We start from the raw sequence: 17,034 nt of genomic DNA, 5'->3' as shown, positions 1-17,034 counted from the left end.
TCTAAAATGCTATATCTGGGTTTTAGTCGTTGCTCATATTTGACTCAGGCACACAAGGAGACTTGCGACTCAGTAAAATTCGGAATTGTCCTACAGGAAGTATTTCCTGCTTAGATTCTGCATGAGATATAAGTGAGGGTCTCTGCAGTACAACAACAAGAGGACCCAAAATAATGACAGACCAGAACTCCATGCTGACCTCTCTGGGATGCCACCAAGACACATTTTCTCTGACGATCACAGCTGAGCCTCAAAAGCTTAGGCCGCCGAGTTGACTTATGCATATTTAATTCTCCGAGCAATTTGAGAGAAGAATTAGTTTAGATACATCTTAACATGTTTCTGAAATTGTTTTATTAAAGCCCTTGGACCCAGAGCAGCATACCACCCGTTCTCCTGATACTCTGCTGTGAAGAAAATAAAATAAGTTGTATGACCACTAGGTACCGAATCATACTGAAAAGGGCTTACCTTCATAGGTCCCACTTTCTAGGAGAGCACCGCTTTTCTCCAATTCCATAAAGTCCTCAACGGTTATGAAAATGTAGTCCACTCCAGGGACCTCACCCTCCTTATGTGGCCTTGTGGTGCCTACATTAAAAAAAAAATTGAAACAAAAGAAATAGTTTGAGTGTCGTGTCGCTGAACTTTAGAAATACCACCGTGCTTTGAATATTCACTAACATGTGTTTGTACACCCTGTGGTGTCGGCAGTTTACATGTGCCCTTCTGTTTGTTTGGCAATAGGAGAAGAAAAAACGGGCAAAAATTAAAGTAAATGAACAAAGCCTTTTTCTCATTAAGCTCACATAGAGGTCATCGCCATGGAATGTACCTGAACAGATTTTGTTCAATGCAGACCATTGTACCCTTGTAAGAGAGATGGGTTGAAGAGTGGGACAGGAGTCTATACGCTCGGGAATTTTCATACTTCACGCCCATGAATGGTCTTCTATTGTTCAACAGGCTGCTGTTCTGTGACATAAAAATATACCGGAGAGTAGACGTTTGAGCTAATGTCACTTATTCTTTGTAGTCTTCTGATAAGCTCCTTTTGCATTGTCTCTGTGTGCGTTTGTGCATTCACGCATGCGCACACGGGCACGTGCGGGTATGTGTGAATGTTTCAGATGGTGTTTGTTAACCAAAGCAACTCATATATACATATTAAATCTTGACGGTCACGAAATCTGTACTGTACTTAAAACTTAAAAATAATTGGAACTGTCTGATAATGGAAGTTGTAGTAACAGTTATAATGGCTGCAATATGACGTATAAGTGACTAGGATGACATTCTTTTCAATATCTGCCTTCTATGGACTGCATTTCTTCCTTTAGTACTGTCTGTAATTCTGACCAGGAGGTGACATTCTCCTCATGGTTACCATATTGGGCAGCCTTGCTCACGTTGTCCCTTATTGAAGGAGTGAAGCTGCAGAGAGGGTCAAAGACCAGCAGATGCTTTCTGAAGAGCATGCAGTTCTCCAAGCTTGTTGTCTAGGCCATCAAGGGGAACACACACGCAGAGACAGTAAGGCCGACAATGCCTCTACTTTTCCACACATACGGTATGGAAACCCAACTCATACAGTGTTTCTACATGGTCAAGTTGAAGTTTACATAATGCACAAATACAAACCAATAAAGAGTAATACACATAGGAAACAAATAAGCAAAATGATGTATTGGCAGGCATCTGTATAATTAAAGATTCCATATGTGATCCCCATTATAGACAATACATTGTACAGTCATCTGATTTTTATCCTTTGCATTTTAAATCGCTACTAACTATCAGGAAAATAGCTATATACTTGTGTTTTCGGTCTATTTGGATCAAAGTTGAACAGCAAGACAGCGTAATAAACTGATATCAAGAATGATAATGTATATGCTATAAAATTGATTTGAGGTAAAATAATTCTTATTAGGTTTTTTTAAAGTAGAAAATGCATCATTTCCTAGAGTTTAAGTTTTACAATCCTTTTTTCAGGGTTGCAAAATAGTTTTGTTTTTAAATCACTCTTGATGACTTGCCCCTGAATTTGTTATTTTATGTAATTTAATTAAGTTACCTTGTGCAGTATTTCCTGTTGCTTTTATGCTATAAAACATAAGCTTCCCACACCTAATATGCATAATTTGTTGTCAAATTAATGTTTCTATGAGAACTTTAACTTTTAATATCCTGACTTTTATGTGCTTAAGCCTTATGAATTAAAAAGGCATTAAAAGAGGTTTTGGCAATCAATTTGTTTTTCTGCTTATTTAGAGCACACTCTAATCATTAAGCAAATCGCATAACAAAGATTCAATTTTCCCTACTCATTTATCTCCGGGTTTCAGCAGTCACATGCTTTGAGTAATTCAGTGCCTGCAGCACGGTACCATATTCCCAGCACAGTGGAAGCTCAGGGGCACACGCGGAGTCTGGGGCAGACGCCTGTGGCTTTGCCCTTCTTGGTTCAGCACTGGGCCTCGGTGTGATGTTTCCTGTAATACACCCCGCCCCATTGCTGGATGCTGACGATCGATCTTCTGGAGCTGCCCAGCCTTCTTCACTCTCAAGGACGTTCTTTCCTGCGCTCAGCCCTGCAGCTTGGATGGAGACATCATCTTCTGTCCAGTCTCTGCTCTTTGCCCATCTTCAGTGATGACTTCCAGTTCCTTTATCTCTATTTTCTCCATCTTCCCCAAATCTGCTCCATTTGCTTTCCAATCCACTAATACAATAGTCCACGGATACAAGAACAACCTGGAGTCTCTTCCGCCATATTCCCATTGGCGTAAGACCCTGGGTCCATTCATGGACTGAGGCTGCTACAGAAAACCAGACACTAGAACGGTGCAGACTTCAACGATTTAACTTCGGTTTGGTTCTGCCCACGTGGGATTATTTCTCCACACCCTCCTAAGGGTCTGCCATCTTCCCCTCTTCTACCCTGACTCCACTGTTTGGCTCTCTGCAGAAGACATGAGATATTTTCCTGGCAAAGCCGGTGATGATATGAATGAAACTTTTCTCATGTTTGGCTTTCTACGCCTGCATTATGATCCGAATTTTATTTTATCCTCCATAATTAACACTTGATTGCAATTATATTTCTACCTTAGAGGAAACCTTTTTTTTTTCTTGCTTAGGTTCAAATTTTAATGTTTTTCAAAATTCAAAGTCACATGTATTTTTTAAACTTCAAACAATTAAGAGGGTTTCTTTTAATATAGAAGATGTCTATGACACTCCCACCTTACACACATATGTACACGAACACAACATATCTCACACACACACACACACACACACACACACACACACACACACACACACACACACTTTGTTACTCAGGGTCGAATGCACTCCTAGTTTGCATTGCTCCCAATCTTTATTGACTTTCTGCGTAGGTCATTATTTCTTGATTTACCACTAATGAAAATGAGCTTCTCACTGTATTTTACCCATTCACAAACACACATTCTCCTTCCTCCTCCCCTTCCTTTACTTTTGAGAGACAATGTTTGGATGACGGCCTTATGCATGCATTTGAGAGTCTATAAATCAGTTTCCACCTAAACCCTGATTACCTTCTCCCTTTTCACATAGTTTTTGATTTCTTTAGATGTAGTGTTTTCACATCAAAGTTTACATGGATGAATCATTAGTTCAGTTGACCAATTCCCTCTTTGTCAGATTAATCCCTTTTCAGAATGTAAAACTATATTTCCTTTTCATCATGTTACTCTTGCTGAAGAAGTCACTCCTTGATGCTTCTAACTCCCCCCAATCTGGACTTCGTCAGACCTCCCCCAGCTGCCACCAGCCTGGGGATTCGCATTGCCTCTGTCACATGCCCCAGCTCCTCTTTCTCAGGTGTCCTGACTATTTTTGTGTTTTCCACCCTCGGAGCTGGTCACTCAGAAGTTCACTTCCTGTCAAGGGGAGCATGGAAGCCACGCTGTGATTTTACGTGTTGGAAATTGTCCTTACTCCTCCTGCACAGGAGGAAAGGTTGACAGCATTTCAGGAACATCTGAGATAAAAACATACTGCTCTGCTCAGACTCTCATTGCCGTTCTTTCGGTCAAGTCAGTAGAAGCTTTTCCTGCCAGCCACATTCCTCCTTCCCTCTCTCATCCCACCTTCAACTCTTTGTTAAGTCTGATATCCTGTCACCCCTTGGGCACCCTTCCCATCCTCTCTTCTCTGAGGCAGCCACTGCCTTCCTGGAGTGTGTAATGGCCTGGTCCCTGTGGTGTCTCTCTCCCTCTTTCAGGTATTGCTATTCTTCCCATTGCCTAACTCAGCCTATGGCCAAGAGAAGTGCTTGGAAACTAAGACAGGAAAGTGTTAAAAGCTTCCATGTCAGAGGACGCACAAGCAGACCATATCAAGGTGATGTTGAGAGGGTAACCAAGCTATAGTTTTTATACAGACTTGCCTTCATGGGACATGTGAGAGGATACAATTTAAGAATTTCCAGGCCAATTATAGTGGCAAACAATTTTAATCCCAGGATTTAGGAGGCATAGGCAAGTGGACGTCTAGAAGCTCGAGGTCAGCCTGGCAAACACAGGAAGTTCTGGGTCAGCAGCCCAGAGCTCTATACAAGGAGACCTAACTGTCAAAACAATGATCATAATAATACAAGTAGGAGTAGGAGTAGTAAAAAGAAAAAGGAAAAAAATAAACTATCATTTTAGTTAAACAAATACCTATTTTTCTCTATGTATAATCTATTATCATTAGAATGACTCTTTGGCTCAGAGAATCAAGGAACTACCTTTAAACTGTGTGTTATTATACATTAAAGTGTAAGCTGTGGAATTAATGTGAGCACACCACCATCTCATATCAGTAATTCTTGAAATTTGGACCTTTATCTTTTGAAGTCTAGCATTCTTGTGTATGCAAAGAACTCACGCAGGCAGCATCTTTGTAAGCTAACATGTGCAGCAAAAATTAACCAGTTCCGGCATGGTAGTTAGGGTGCCGTCTGACGCGTAGTAAGCACTTAGCAATGACTCTAATGTTGTCTTGAGAAACAGAGTTGACAACCTAGACCACTTTTGTTTTTATGAATTCATTGTCGTATTGAGAACTTACAGTGTTACTAATCAATATTATAAATAACTGTGACATAATTCCAAAACCAGATCATGCCACTGCTTTTGTACAAGTTTTATTTTAATGAGAGCAAGAAAAGAAAATTAACTGAAAATCAAGTTTTATATATGTATTATAGAAATACATATATATATTTCTATAATTGGTCATATACCTGGTCATTAGAACCTATGCACAGCTCAGTGATCAACTGCTGATATTTCTAAAAATTAGCACATAAGGGGTAAGCATCAAAGACAAAAACTATGAGAAAAAAAACAGAAGAGAAGTAGAGAGTTACAACCCCGTGGTGTTCAGGCTTCCTAGAAAGACTCTCAACCTCTAGGAGACCACAGAAGAGTTACTAAGAGCTTGCACTAAATTCTTAAAGATAACTTATTTTATATATCGTTCAGTTTTGCTTAGGTCTGCTTGGACTCATTAAAGACCAGCATCGTTTCTTTTTTCATGAACTTTCCATTGACTTCAGCAGGCTGGCAATAAGGCAGTACATGATAGGTTGTGTTACCTGACACACAGGTACACACAGCATTCATACATCTGGGCTGGGGAGATGGTTCGGTAGGTAAAGTGCTTTCCAACTAGCTTGACGGCCTGAATTTAGTTCATGGGACCCACATGGTAGACAGAAAGAAGTAAGTCCTATAAGTTTTCCTCTGACTCCTCACTTGCGGAATATGGGATACACACACCAACACACACACACATACACACACACACACATACACACACACACTCCACATTTATGTGCACACACATATACATGTGCATAAACAAATATATTTGTAGTTTATAAAGTAAAGAACAAAAGCAAACATTCACCTATCAATCCTCAATTTCAAGAGAGGAGATGGAATTGCAGCACACGTGTTTAAAGTTAGAGTTTAGTCCATCTACATCCATTTCTGCTTCAATATTTTACGTATGTGGTCCTAGATGAAAACATCATTTACTTGATCATCAATGTTCTTGTCGTGTACTAAAATCCCCAATAGCTATGAAAGGCATTATAAAAACATGGATGTCATGGCAACAGTGCCCATATCCCTCTCAGAAGCAGGAACAGCGCAGCCCCACATATTAGAGGTGCCCAAGTATCAGTGACATTATCTTAGTTTTATAGTCTATTAGGTTTAAAATATAATCCAACTAGCTTTGTTCAGAATACTTGCAAGTTAGAATGTCTTTTGACTAAAGATACAAGTTGACTTTAAAGAATTACCTGAGCACCAAGAAACCTAAGAAATAGATTCCTTTTGTTTGATGAGACACTAAAATGGGGCCTATAATGTCTTGGTCATTGTTTCTTTTTGAATGACACCATAAAACAAATAGAGCCTGCAGCATGGATTGTGAGGAGTTTCTTGCTATTTGTTGATTCATTTGAAAATTAGAAAAGTGTTTATGAAGCCTCATTACTGGGTTACTAGACTTTCCCTGCAGGTACAGTACCTTCAGCAATAAGGAGAGAAAGCATAATTTAACTTTACGCACCCAGAAAGGAAGGATAGTAGTTAGTGTTATATTAGTTCGAGAAAAATCTAGAAAAGAGAAAGCAGACAGAGATCTATGAGGCTTTCTTAGGGAAGTAATCTGATTCTAATTAGTAAAGCCCATCTACGTGCAGTAAAATGTGAAATGGAATTGCACAGTGATAGGTTGTAGGTAAACGTGATTAATATGTTGGCTGGAAAAAGTTGACGCAGAATTTCCTGAAATGGTTACTGACCTTATTTTTATGCCGAAATAATTATAGTTGCTTTCCCAGCTCAGAAGACTGTGAATAACGAGTTGACGGGCAAGCAAGACTCAGCACTAACAGCAAGTCCGCCCAGCATCAGGAGTAGGGTGGCAGCTGGAGGGGTCTAAACGGGATATGGTGAGTGACCAGAGAGCTCGGCTTGAGGCTCTTTCTTAGATTGCCTCTTGAATATAATTTTCCTAAATAGTCCATAGAGAAGTCTAAAATAAATTTCATCACCTAACTTATGGCTTCTCTGTTTCCTTACTATTTCTTCTAGGCCATTCCTCAAAAGGAAAAATGAATGGAAATGAAAGGGAGGAACTTCCCCTAATTGAATTTATGGTTTATGTCGCATTGCTTAGTTTCTTAAAGGAAAGAGCTTATTTAATGATTGGCCAATTAAAGACTGTATGAATAGTACAGAGGTTATAAAGACATACAGTGTTTAAACTCAAAGTGCATGTCTGAAGAGAATTGAGTTTTCTCACAAATGGTCAGTTTGTTGATGTTTGCTGCAAGTATGAGAAGGCTGCTTGTCATTTGGTAACCATGGCAACCATGAATGCCAATTGGGTTCTTAAAAATTCTAGTTTTAAATGAAAGAGGATTGACCTTTCACCTCGAGAAGAAACAAGAACAATATTTTTGATGAATGTGAGTCTACGGCATATTTCCTCTTTGCTTTTTGCTAATTTTTTAATCCCATAAAATGATTCTAAAACATCACTGGCTTAAAGCAAACACAATCAGAATGATGGTTAGCACAATAATCTATTGTGATCCATTTCGGTCTGCTGAAGTGCTACAGGGTCTGCCATATAGTGTGGAAAGAAATGGATCTAGAGCGGATCATCAAAGGTCAATGTGTTCAAAGCAGATGGGTCACTAAGAGGCAATCTGGGAAACTTCAGCATGTCTTTTTTACTATATTCTCTCTCTTTCTTCCTGGTGTTCCTCAACTTCAGCCTAAAGAAAATAAATCTTGACAGCGAGGGTAATTCCCTTTGGATTTGACCTTTAATTAACTCACTCTTAGGTTTCTAAGACACTCCTTCAGCTTGCAAGTTACTCATTACCAAGTGTGAACATCTTACCAGATTTGTGTGCGTGTGTGCTTCCAATAAAAACATTTCCTTTGGCCAAATGTCTTTAAATCAATTTTTATATAACCAGTCAGGGTGAATTTTATTCTGTTTCGTTTTAATGATATAACATCTAAAAATAGGGCTTTGTTTGGTTCAGCAGAACTGAGCGCAAGCACGCGATAGTCATATTACAATACAGTCCAGGATTCCTGGACTCAGACAATCCTTCTGCATCCTCCTCTTGAATGACAGAATACAGGCCCAGGTCACTCCACAGAATGCTATCTATTGAAACAAAGTCCTCAGACAAAGATATTCAGGCATCAATTTCAGGTTTCTCATATACATGGCTATGTCCTTGTTGTTGGTCTGGGTAAAAGCTCAGTAGTAAAGTGCTTGCTTAGCACGAATGATGCCCTGATGTCTGTCTGTAGCACTGCCCACCCCAGCCCTACCACACACAGATGCAGAAAAATGTTTATTTGTTGCCCTCCATAACTTGAGTTCAAAACCCCCAACATCAAGAAAGGAAAACAAATTTCCAGGGAGGTATTTTTAGTTACATATGATATAAGTAGACATGCTTTCTATCTCAAGGTATGTATGTAATATTGTCAGTACCAACATATCATTCACTACTGACCTCAAAGCATTTCTGAATTGAGAAAAACTAGGGAAAAGTGAACCATCTTACTCATTCATTCATTCATTCATTCATTCATTCACCCACTCGATCACTCATTCATTCATACATTTATTCATTCGTATAAACTATCATTAGTCTCATTGTAATTACTCCACACACTAAATCTAGGGGTGAACACACATGTATGTGAGATATGCACATGTTCAGGTGAATATGAAGGCATGCTTAATAGGTGATGGTGCATGTGTGTGCACTTGTGTGTAGAGGCTAAAAGTCAATGGCAGATGTCTTCATGGATTATTCTTACCTAAACTCTTTTGAGAGAGGAACTCTCACTAAACCTGAGGTTCCTTGATTTAGCTAAGCTCGGGAGCTAAAGCTCCAAGGATCTGCTTCTCTGCACTCCCACAGCACAGGCTGTGGGGCAGGCACTTAGCCTACTCAACCATCTTTCCATGTACTCCTATCAATGCTTTTATATGTGAGCCCTGCTCCTTTATCTACAAAATACTAGCAGGAACTTTGGTTGTAAAACTCAAGCTTTTCATAAAAACTCTGTCTTTGTTTCACTTGTATTCACAACACAGGAAAAAAAATGCAATGACTGGGGCAACACTGCATGGAATGAGTCGCCAAAGGAAAAGCGAATCCCTCGGGGGTCTATGTACTGGAAGCTTGAGCCATTCTTTTTCTATTTTTTTTACTGGATATTTACATTTGAAATGTTATCTCCTTTCCCCCATATCCAATCCCTCCTGCCTCTCCCCCTGCTTCTATGAGGGTGCTCCCACTTCCACCTCAATACTGTGGCATTCCCCTACACTAGAGAAACAAGCCTTCACAGGACCAAGGGCTTCTCCTCCTATTGATGCCAGACAATGCCATCCTCTCCTACATATGCAGCTGGAGCCATGGGTACCTCTTTGTGTACTCTTTGGTTGGTGGTTTAGTCCCCAGGAGCTCTGGGGAGTCTGCTTGGTTGATACTGTTCTTCTTCCTATGGGATAGCAAACCCCTTCAGCTCCTTTAGTCATTTCTCTAACTTCTCCATTGGAGTCCCTGTGCTCGGTCTGATAATTAGCTTCTACCATCCCCATCTGTATCAGTAAGGCTCTGGCAGAGCCTCTCAGGAGACATCCATAACAGGCTCCTGTCAGCAAGAACTTCTTGACATCAGCAATAGTGACTGGGTTTGGTGGCTGCATATGAAGTGGATTCCCAGGTGGGGCAGTCTCTGGATGGCCTTTCCTTGAGTCTCTGCTCCACTCTTTGTCCCTGTATTTCCTCCTAGGAGTATTTTGTTCTGCCTTCTAAGAATGACTAAAGTACCCACATTTTAGTCTTCCTTTTTCTTGAGCTTCATATGGTCTGTGAATGGTTTCATGGGTATTTGGAGCTTTTGGGCTAATATCCACTTATCAGCGAGTACATATCATGTGTCTTCTTTTGTGACTGGGTTATCTTACTCTGGATAATATTTTTTTAGTTCTATCCATTTGCCTAAGAATTTCATAAAGTCATTGTTTTTAAAAGCTGAGTAGTACTCCATTTTGCAAATATACCATATTTTCTGTATGCATTCTTCTGTTGAAGGTCATCTGGGATCTTTCCAGTTTCTAGCTATTATAAATAAGGCTTCTATGAACATAGTGGAGCATGTGTCCTTGTTGTACGTTGGAGCATCCTTTGGGTATATGCCCAAGAGTGGTATGTCTGCTAGTACTGTGTAATCTAGACTGATTTCCAGAGTGGTTGTACCAGTCTGCAATCCCACCAACAATGGAGGAGTGTTCCTCTTTCTCCACATTCTCCCCAGCATCTGCTGTCGCCTGAGTTTTTGATCTTAGCCATTCTGACTAGTGTGAGGTGGAATCTCAGGGTTGCTTTTATTTGCATTTCCCTGATGACTAAGGATGTTGAGCATTTCTTTAGGTGCTTCTCGGTCATTCGATATTCAACAAAGTGGCTGGATATAAAATTAACTCAAACAAATCAGTAGCCTCCCTCTACTCAAAGGATAACTGGTTTGCAACCTCGTAAGAACAGCATCAACCAAGAGCTCCCAGGGACTAAACCACCATCCCAAGATAACACAGGGACGGATCTATGGCTCCATCCACATATGTAGCAGAGAATGGCCTTGTCTGGCATCAGTAGGAATTGAGGTCCTTGGTCCTATCAAGAGTCAATGCCCCAGTATAGGAGAATGTTAGGTTGGGGAGGTGGGAGGATGTGGGTGGTTGGGTGAGGGAGCACCCTCATAGAAGCAGAGGGAGGGGGATGGGATAGCAGGGTTCTGAAGAGGAAACCAACAAAGGGCATAATATTTAAAATGTCAACAAAATAAATTCAATAAAAGACAGAGAAATACTGTGTGTGTGTTTGTGTGTGTGTGTGTGTGTGTGTGTGTGTATGTGTTTGCCTGAGTGCACATGCACAAGTGAGTACATGCATACATCTTTAAAAAAAAGAAATTAGGAAAACGACACCCTTCACAATAGTCACAAATAATATAAAATACCTTGGTGTGACTCTAACCAAGCAAGTGGAAGATCTGTGGACAAGAACTTCCAAGTCTCTGAAGAAAGAAATCTAACCTCTAAGAAAATGGAAAGATTGCCCATACTTATGTATTGGCAGGATTAATATAGTAAAAATGGCCAACTTGTTGAAAGCAATCTAAAGATTCAATGCAATCCTCACCAAAATTCCAACTCAATTCTTCATAGAGGTAGAAAGAGCAATTGGCAAATATATTTGGAATAACAAAAATCCCAACATAGGGAAAACTTTTATCAACAATGAAAGAACTTCTGGGAGAATCACCATCCCTGACCTCAGGCTGTATTACAGAGTAATAGTAATAAAAAACCCCATGGTATTGGTACAGACACAGGCAGATCAATGGAATAGAATTGAACACCCAGAAAGGAACTCACACACCTGTGGTCACTTCATCTTTGACAAAGGAGCTAAAACCATCCAATGGAAAAGGGACAGCATTTTCAACAAATGGTGCTGGTTCATCTGGAAGTCAGCATGTAAAAGAATGTACATTGGCCCATTCTTATCTCCTGCACAAAGCTCAATTACAAGTGGGTCAAGGACCTCCACATAAAACTAGATACACTGAAACTAATAGAAGAGAAAGTGGGGAAGAGACTCAAAAACATGGGTACAGGGAAAAATTTCCTGAACAGAATACCAATGGCTTAATGCTCTAAGATCAAGAATTGACAAATGGGACCTCATAAAATTGCAAAGCTTCTGTAAGGCAAAGGACACTGCCATTAAGAAGGCAAAATGGTAACCAACAGATTTGGAGAAGATCTTTACCAATTCTATATCTAATAGATGGGTAATATCTAATATATACAAAGAACTGAAGATGTTAGACTCTAGAGAACCAAATAACACTATAAAAATGGGGTACAGAGCTAAACAAAGAGTTCTCAACTAAGTAATATTGAATGGCTTGACCTATTCGTAACATGTACCAAAAAAGTATGGCTAACTTCAGGGTAAGTGGACAGTGCACAGCCACCAGTGAAACAGGGCACCATGCCATGATCTCAAGACCCTTGACGAGGTTTAAAGATGAACAGCCTATTTTGTTTCCAATTCATTTTCTTTTGTGCTTTTGATTTTAATTCTTCAATATTTAATTTAGATATGTTCTCCACATAATACTATAGGACTCTAAAAAATTAGTCTCCTCAACTTATTATTTTGCAGATAATATTTCAAGATTATATACCGCTTGAAGAAAGACCTGTGACTTTTTATAGAAACAATATATATTTAGTTTGACGCTTTTATACTATGCTCATGTAAATTTAATCTTGGCAAGAATGAGACTGCAGGGGCAGCCACAGCCCTTTGAGCAATGGAGACATCTCCACGACCTTCACTGCAAGGTTTAGCAGACCATAATTCTATCATTTTATCACTATTAGAATCTTGCAGTGACATTAACTTTTAGTGTCACCATATGTCTCTATGGCATATATATTTTGAAATATCCAAGGAACATCTTTAGAATACAGTGACCACAGACTATCCGAAAATCCACATGAAAATAAAAGGGCAGTTAACTATTGAGAGATTTCAAAGTATTAGGACTGTGGCCAGATTATAAAACATACACCGAATAATTGAGTTATCAAATGCTATTTATTTATCTCCACTGAGGGCCTAGAGGACACAGCCAACAAACTGTCTTGGGGGAAGAAATGAAGAGAGAAGAGAAGGAGAATCGATGAAGCGGAACACGTCAGGTATCCCAGGCAAAGAACTTCCAACTGCTTAAAAATCTTGAGTTTCAGAACTCCCTGTGCACTTAGGGAGCTTATGTTCACAGTATTAATTGTTGTTTCTATTTCTGACTTATCACAAAACTTAGTTTCCATTTGATGGACCACAGAACAGAAACACACAAGTTCTATTCTTTGAAAAATATTACAGAATTATGGGTAGTCTAACAAAAATATACTGGAAGGCCCTTAATTCTTAATGGCATTGAACAGTCATGTTGACACAATATCTGCTTCTATTTTAAGGGACAGACAATTGTTCCTGCTCAGATCAGAGAGATAGTGGGGCAGTCATCAAATATTTCATTCTGCTACCCGGCTGGGCTTCAAGCAGCTTAGTGGAAAAGAGAAGTATTTAGCATTCTGCCAAGGAAAAACACAAAGAAGTGTGTGCTGGGCTTCTGCCTTTCTGAGACTTACACATTAGGCACAGCAGGGAGCCCCACATCTACAGGACTCCTTAGGATTCAGGTGCAGCAGGATACCCTGTCCAATTATCGTCCCCTGCAGGACTCTGCAGTCTTAATTTCAGGCCACTGTAATCCTTCCCTGGTTGGACCGCAAGAGAAAGGGATAGAGAGAAAGCAACGGGCATTGTGAGTGGCCAGATACTCATCTGCAATCTTTCTTAGGGATGTTTACACCAACATATCAGCATAAAACATCACCACAACCCATGCAAATGGTCTTCTCCAAAGACTCTCAAGTCATTATTCCCAGGACTTGCAATTATCATGGGAGATTAAGAGAAATTTTATGAATTAGAAACACAAAAGGAAAATTTTTAAGAGAATTTCAAAGGACGGTTAATTAGGGCACTTCAGCAGGAAAATGACTGAGTTAATAATGAGTTATCAAAGTAAATATTGGATGGTTTTAGAGAAAATGTTTGTAATTTTATAAAAATACTTACCTCCCATATAGAATTATTAAAAAAAAGAAAAAGAAAAAAAGAAAGGCTTACTTGCCAGAATTGTGTTGGGAGTACTATCAATCCAAAAGCTGAGTCAGAATGCTACCCCCCATCCCCCCCCAATAGAACAGTGACTGGAGAGCTCATTCCTGAAGAGTGACAGCCCTCTGGCTCCCAGATACACAGTATTCAGCACCAGACACAAAAACAAAAAACAAAAAAATAACAAAAGAAAACAAAAAAAACAAAAAAAAAAACCCCACAAAACAAAACAAAAACCCAATTGAGCATTAAGGAGTGAGAAAGGACCAGACTGGCTAGGTTGAGCTTTAGGGAATGCTTCGATGCATATCTGAACCAACATTCCTTGTATAATACTCTAAAACGGAAGTTAGGCAGCCCCTATCTCTCTGGTTAGAATCTTCCTTTTCTGGGCTAGTGTAGCAGGAGCAGCCGGGCCACCTCTTGTAAATGCTAGGTGGGGTTGGGGGTGCAGCAGCCAAAAGCATCTCCTGCAGTGGACCTAATTGAGGACTGCCTGAGAGACCAAGGATATCTGGTGCAGACAATGCCAGCCAATCAGGAAGTGCTGTTTAGAGGAGATGCTTTCTTGGGACCAATGGGGCATGGGTAGAGGGTATTAAAGAAGCTTGTGGCAGTGTTCAGGTGAGCTAGCTGTGGTGTTTCTCATCTGCTCCCAGAGTGTGTGTCATTCCCAGTCCTCTACCTCACCTTATCTTCCCAAGGGCAGGCAGGGTCAGAAGGTGAGTAGTCCAGGGCACAGGCAGTAGGCCAGGGATGCACAAACTTTTAAAAGGGACAGTAGCCTGTTGTCTCACTTTTACTGACAAAATCATCTCTGGGGCCACTTCTAAACATTGGTGTTATAACTGTGAGCCATCATTAAATAAATACATTAAATAAATGAGCATGACTCTGTTCTGATGAAATTGAATGGACCAGTTTGGATGAAGATGTGGTCTGCAGACACATGCCTACCTACCCTTCCATCTGGTTTTTAATGGTCTATGTCCTAATGTTCTTGCTTCCTCAACTTGGACTTACACATAGAACTTAGAAGTTGAATTTTCTTGAGTGTAGAACTTCAATGCCAAGGACAAATGTGGCTGTCTCTGAAGGTGGGTCAGTATCGTAGTTGGGGTTTCCATGTTTGTGAAGAGACACAATGACCAAAGCAACTCTTATTAAGGAAAACATGTCACTGGGGCTGGCTTATAGGTTCAGAGGTCCAGTCCATTATCATCAAAGGAGGAACATGGGGGCCTCCAGGTAGGCATGGTGCTGGGTGCTAAGAGTTCTACATCTTCACTGAGAGTAAGCCAGGAGCAGACTGGCTCCCATATGGCTAGGAGGAGACTATCGAAGCCCACCCTCACAAGGACACGCTTCTTCCAACAAAGCCACACCCATTCCAACAAGGCCACAGCTCCTAATAGTGCCACTCCCTGGGCCAAGCATAAACAAACCACCACAATCAGTATTAAATATTTCACAAACACATTCTTAGGTATAGTGCAGCTGGTAGCTTCCTAATATCAAAGCAAAAAGAGTGACCACTGAGAAAGATATGGGTACTCATCTCCCCACAGCAACGCAGAGCCATTTCTACCTTATTTGAAGAAACAGGTGTCAGACAGATAATGTGTTTTGTGTCTCTCCACTGAGGGCAAAGACCTGTCTGCCCCTCATGAAGGGAGACAAAGGTGTTCAGCCTGCCTGCGGTCATAGATTGTAGCATTCATTTACCTTGAGGTGCATAAGGTCTTTCTGCCATGCCTTCGGTTTAGTTGCAGTAGCACTGCCATAACAAATGTTGGAAATCATCCAATCTTTAATATAGGATGAAGCCCCAATCCTCCTGGAGCGCAGAACAACGTTTGATACAACTTTTCTCATTTTCTATTAGAAATGCACTATATCCATGCAACATTTTTACGATGAACACTGAGCTACATAGAGCTTTGTAGAGAAATTGGCGTTTACAGTCATTTTATATTTAAGAAGAACTGTGTTGACAGCTCGGGTCAGTGATGTGCCTCAGTGAGTAGAAGTGCTTGCTGCTACGTCTTACAACCTGCAGTCCATTCCTGTGACGCACACAGTGGAGGTAGAGAACCAGTCCAGGCTGTCCTCTGACCCTCTCAAACCAGGGACAAAACAGATGCATCTGTCTGAACACATACTCAGGCAGGCGCGCGCACACGCGCACACACACACACGCACACACACACACACACACACACACACACACATTAAAAATGTAATGAAGTAAAATATGTTTTTACATGGATATAACCCAACAATTACATGATAAAACATGTAAACACTACACGTAAGCTTTGCATTTCAAGTTTTAATTCAGCAACACCAGCAAAATAGACAAAAGACAAATAGCTAGAGAATATATTACGCTAACAACCCAAGATATTTGCTTCTGCATTGTACTATAGCCAATTATTCAAAGTAATTTACCTAAAGGGTTCTCCCCAGTAGGAACAATCTACTAGTATTTAATATATTTATAGATATAAACTTTTTAAACCAATTCTTCTGGGTTTTTTTTTTGTTGTTGTTGTTTGTTTTTTTGTGTGTGTGTACAGGTAAAATGTTGAGAAGAAAATTTTAAGTCCTAGAAAAATGATAAAAGATGCGTGAATGGCGACGTGGGCAAGGAAATTGCATGTGAAGTTTCTTATGGTATATTTTGTTAATAAAGGATAACATCTATTATGCTCTAGTCTTGGGTGAGGCACTGTGTGCACCCTTTTTACACTTCATTGCACGTTCTGCTCTTCTTACTTCCTTAAGCAGATAAAATGCTGGTATTATACCTTGGGTGGCTTGTTTTGGTCAAAGGAATAGTTAAGTGCCAAGATTCATACCCAGACAATTAGGCTGCAGAGACCCAGCTGGATAGTGACAGGGTATTTCATCCTCGATGCAGGACAGACAGGTCGGAGGCCAGCCAATGGCCTAAGTGGGTAACCACAACCCACAGTGCATTCCAGCAAATGTTCTGTCAACAAGGAATACTGAAAGGAAGAATCAATATCCTCTGGAGAAGCAGGAGAAAGACAGCGTTTAAACTGCTGCGGAGTTACACGAGGGACATACAGAACGATAACTGAGAGGAGACAGTAACTAGGGACTAAAAGCAGGAGGTCTATAGAGAGAGAAACCTGAAGCTG

The 17,034-nt window shown here is 40.3% G+C and overlaps 1 protein-coding gene across 1 annotated transcript in view; it reads right to left on the bottom strand.

The window, feature by feature from the left end:
* Magi2 (membrane associated guanylate kinase, WW and PDZ domain containing 2) overlaps nt 1-17,034 on the bottom strand; it is a 1,438,642-nt gene that overhangs the window by 611,587 nt on the left and 810,021 nt on the right. The window contains 1 exon segment of the mRNA XM_032907059.1: nt 472-591. Within this exon segment, the coding sequence (XP_032762950.1) occupies nt 472-591 (120 nt within the window).

This window comes from Rattus rattus, chromosome 6, assembly GCF_011064425.1.
Source record: "Rattus rattus isolate New Zealand chromosome 6, Rrattus_CSIRO_v1, whole genome shotgun sequence".
NCBI classification, from domain to species: domain Eukaryota; kingdom Metazoa; phylum Chordata; class Mammalia; order Rodentia; family Muridae; genus Rattus; species Rattus rattus.
Note: the sequence above shows the minus strand (reverse complement) of the source record. Positions and strands in the feature narration are given on the sequence as shown.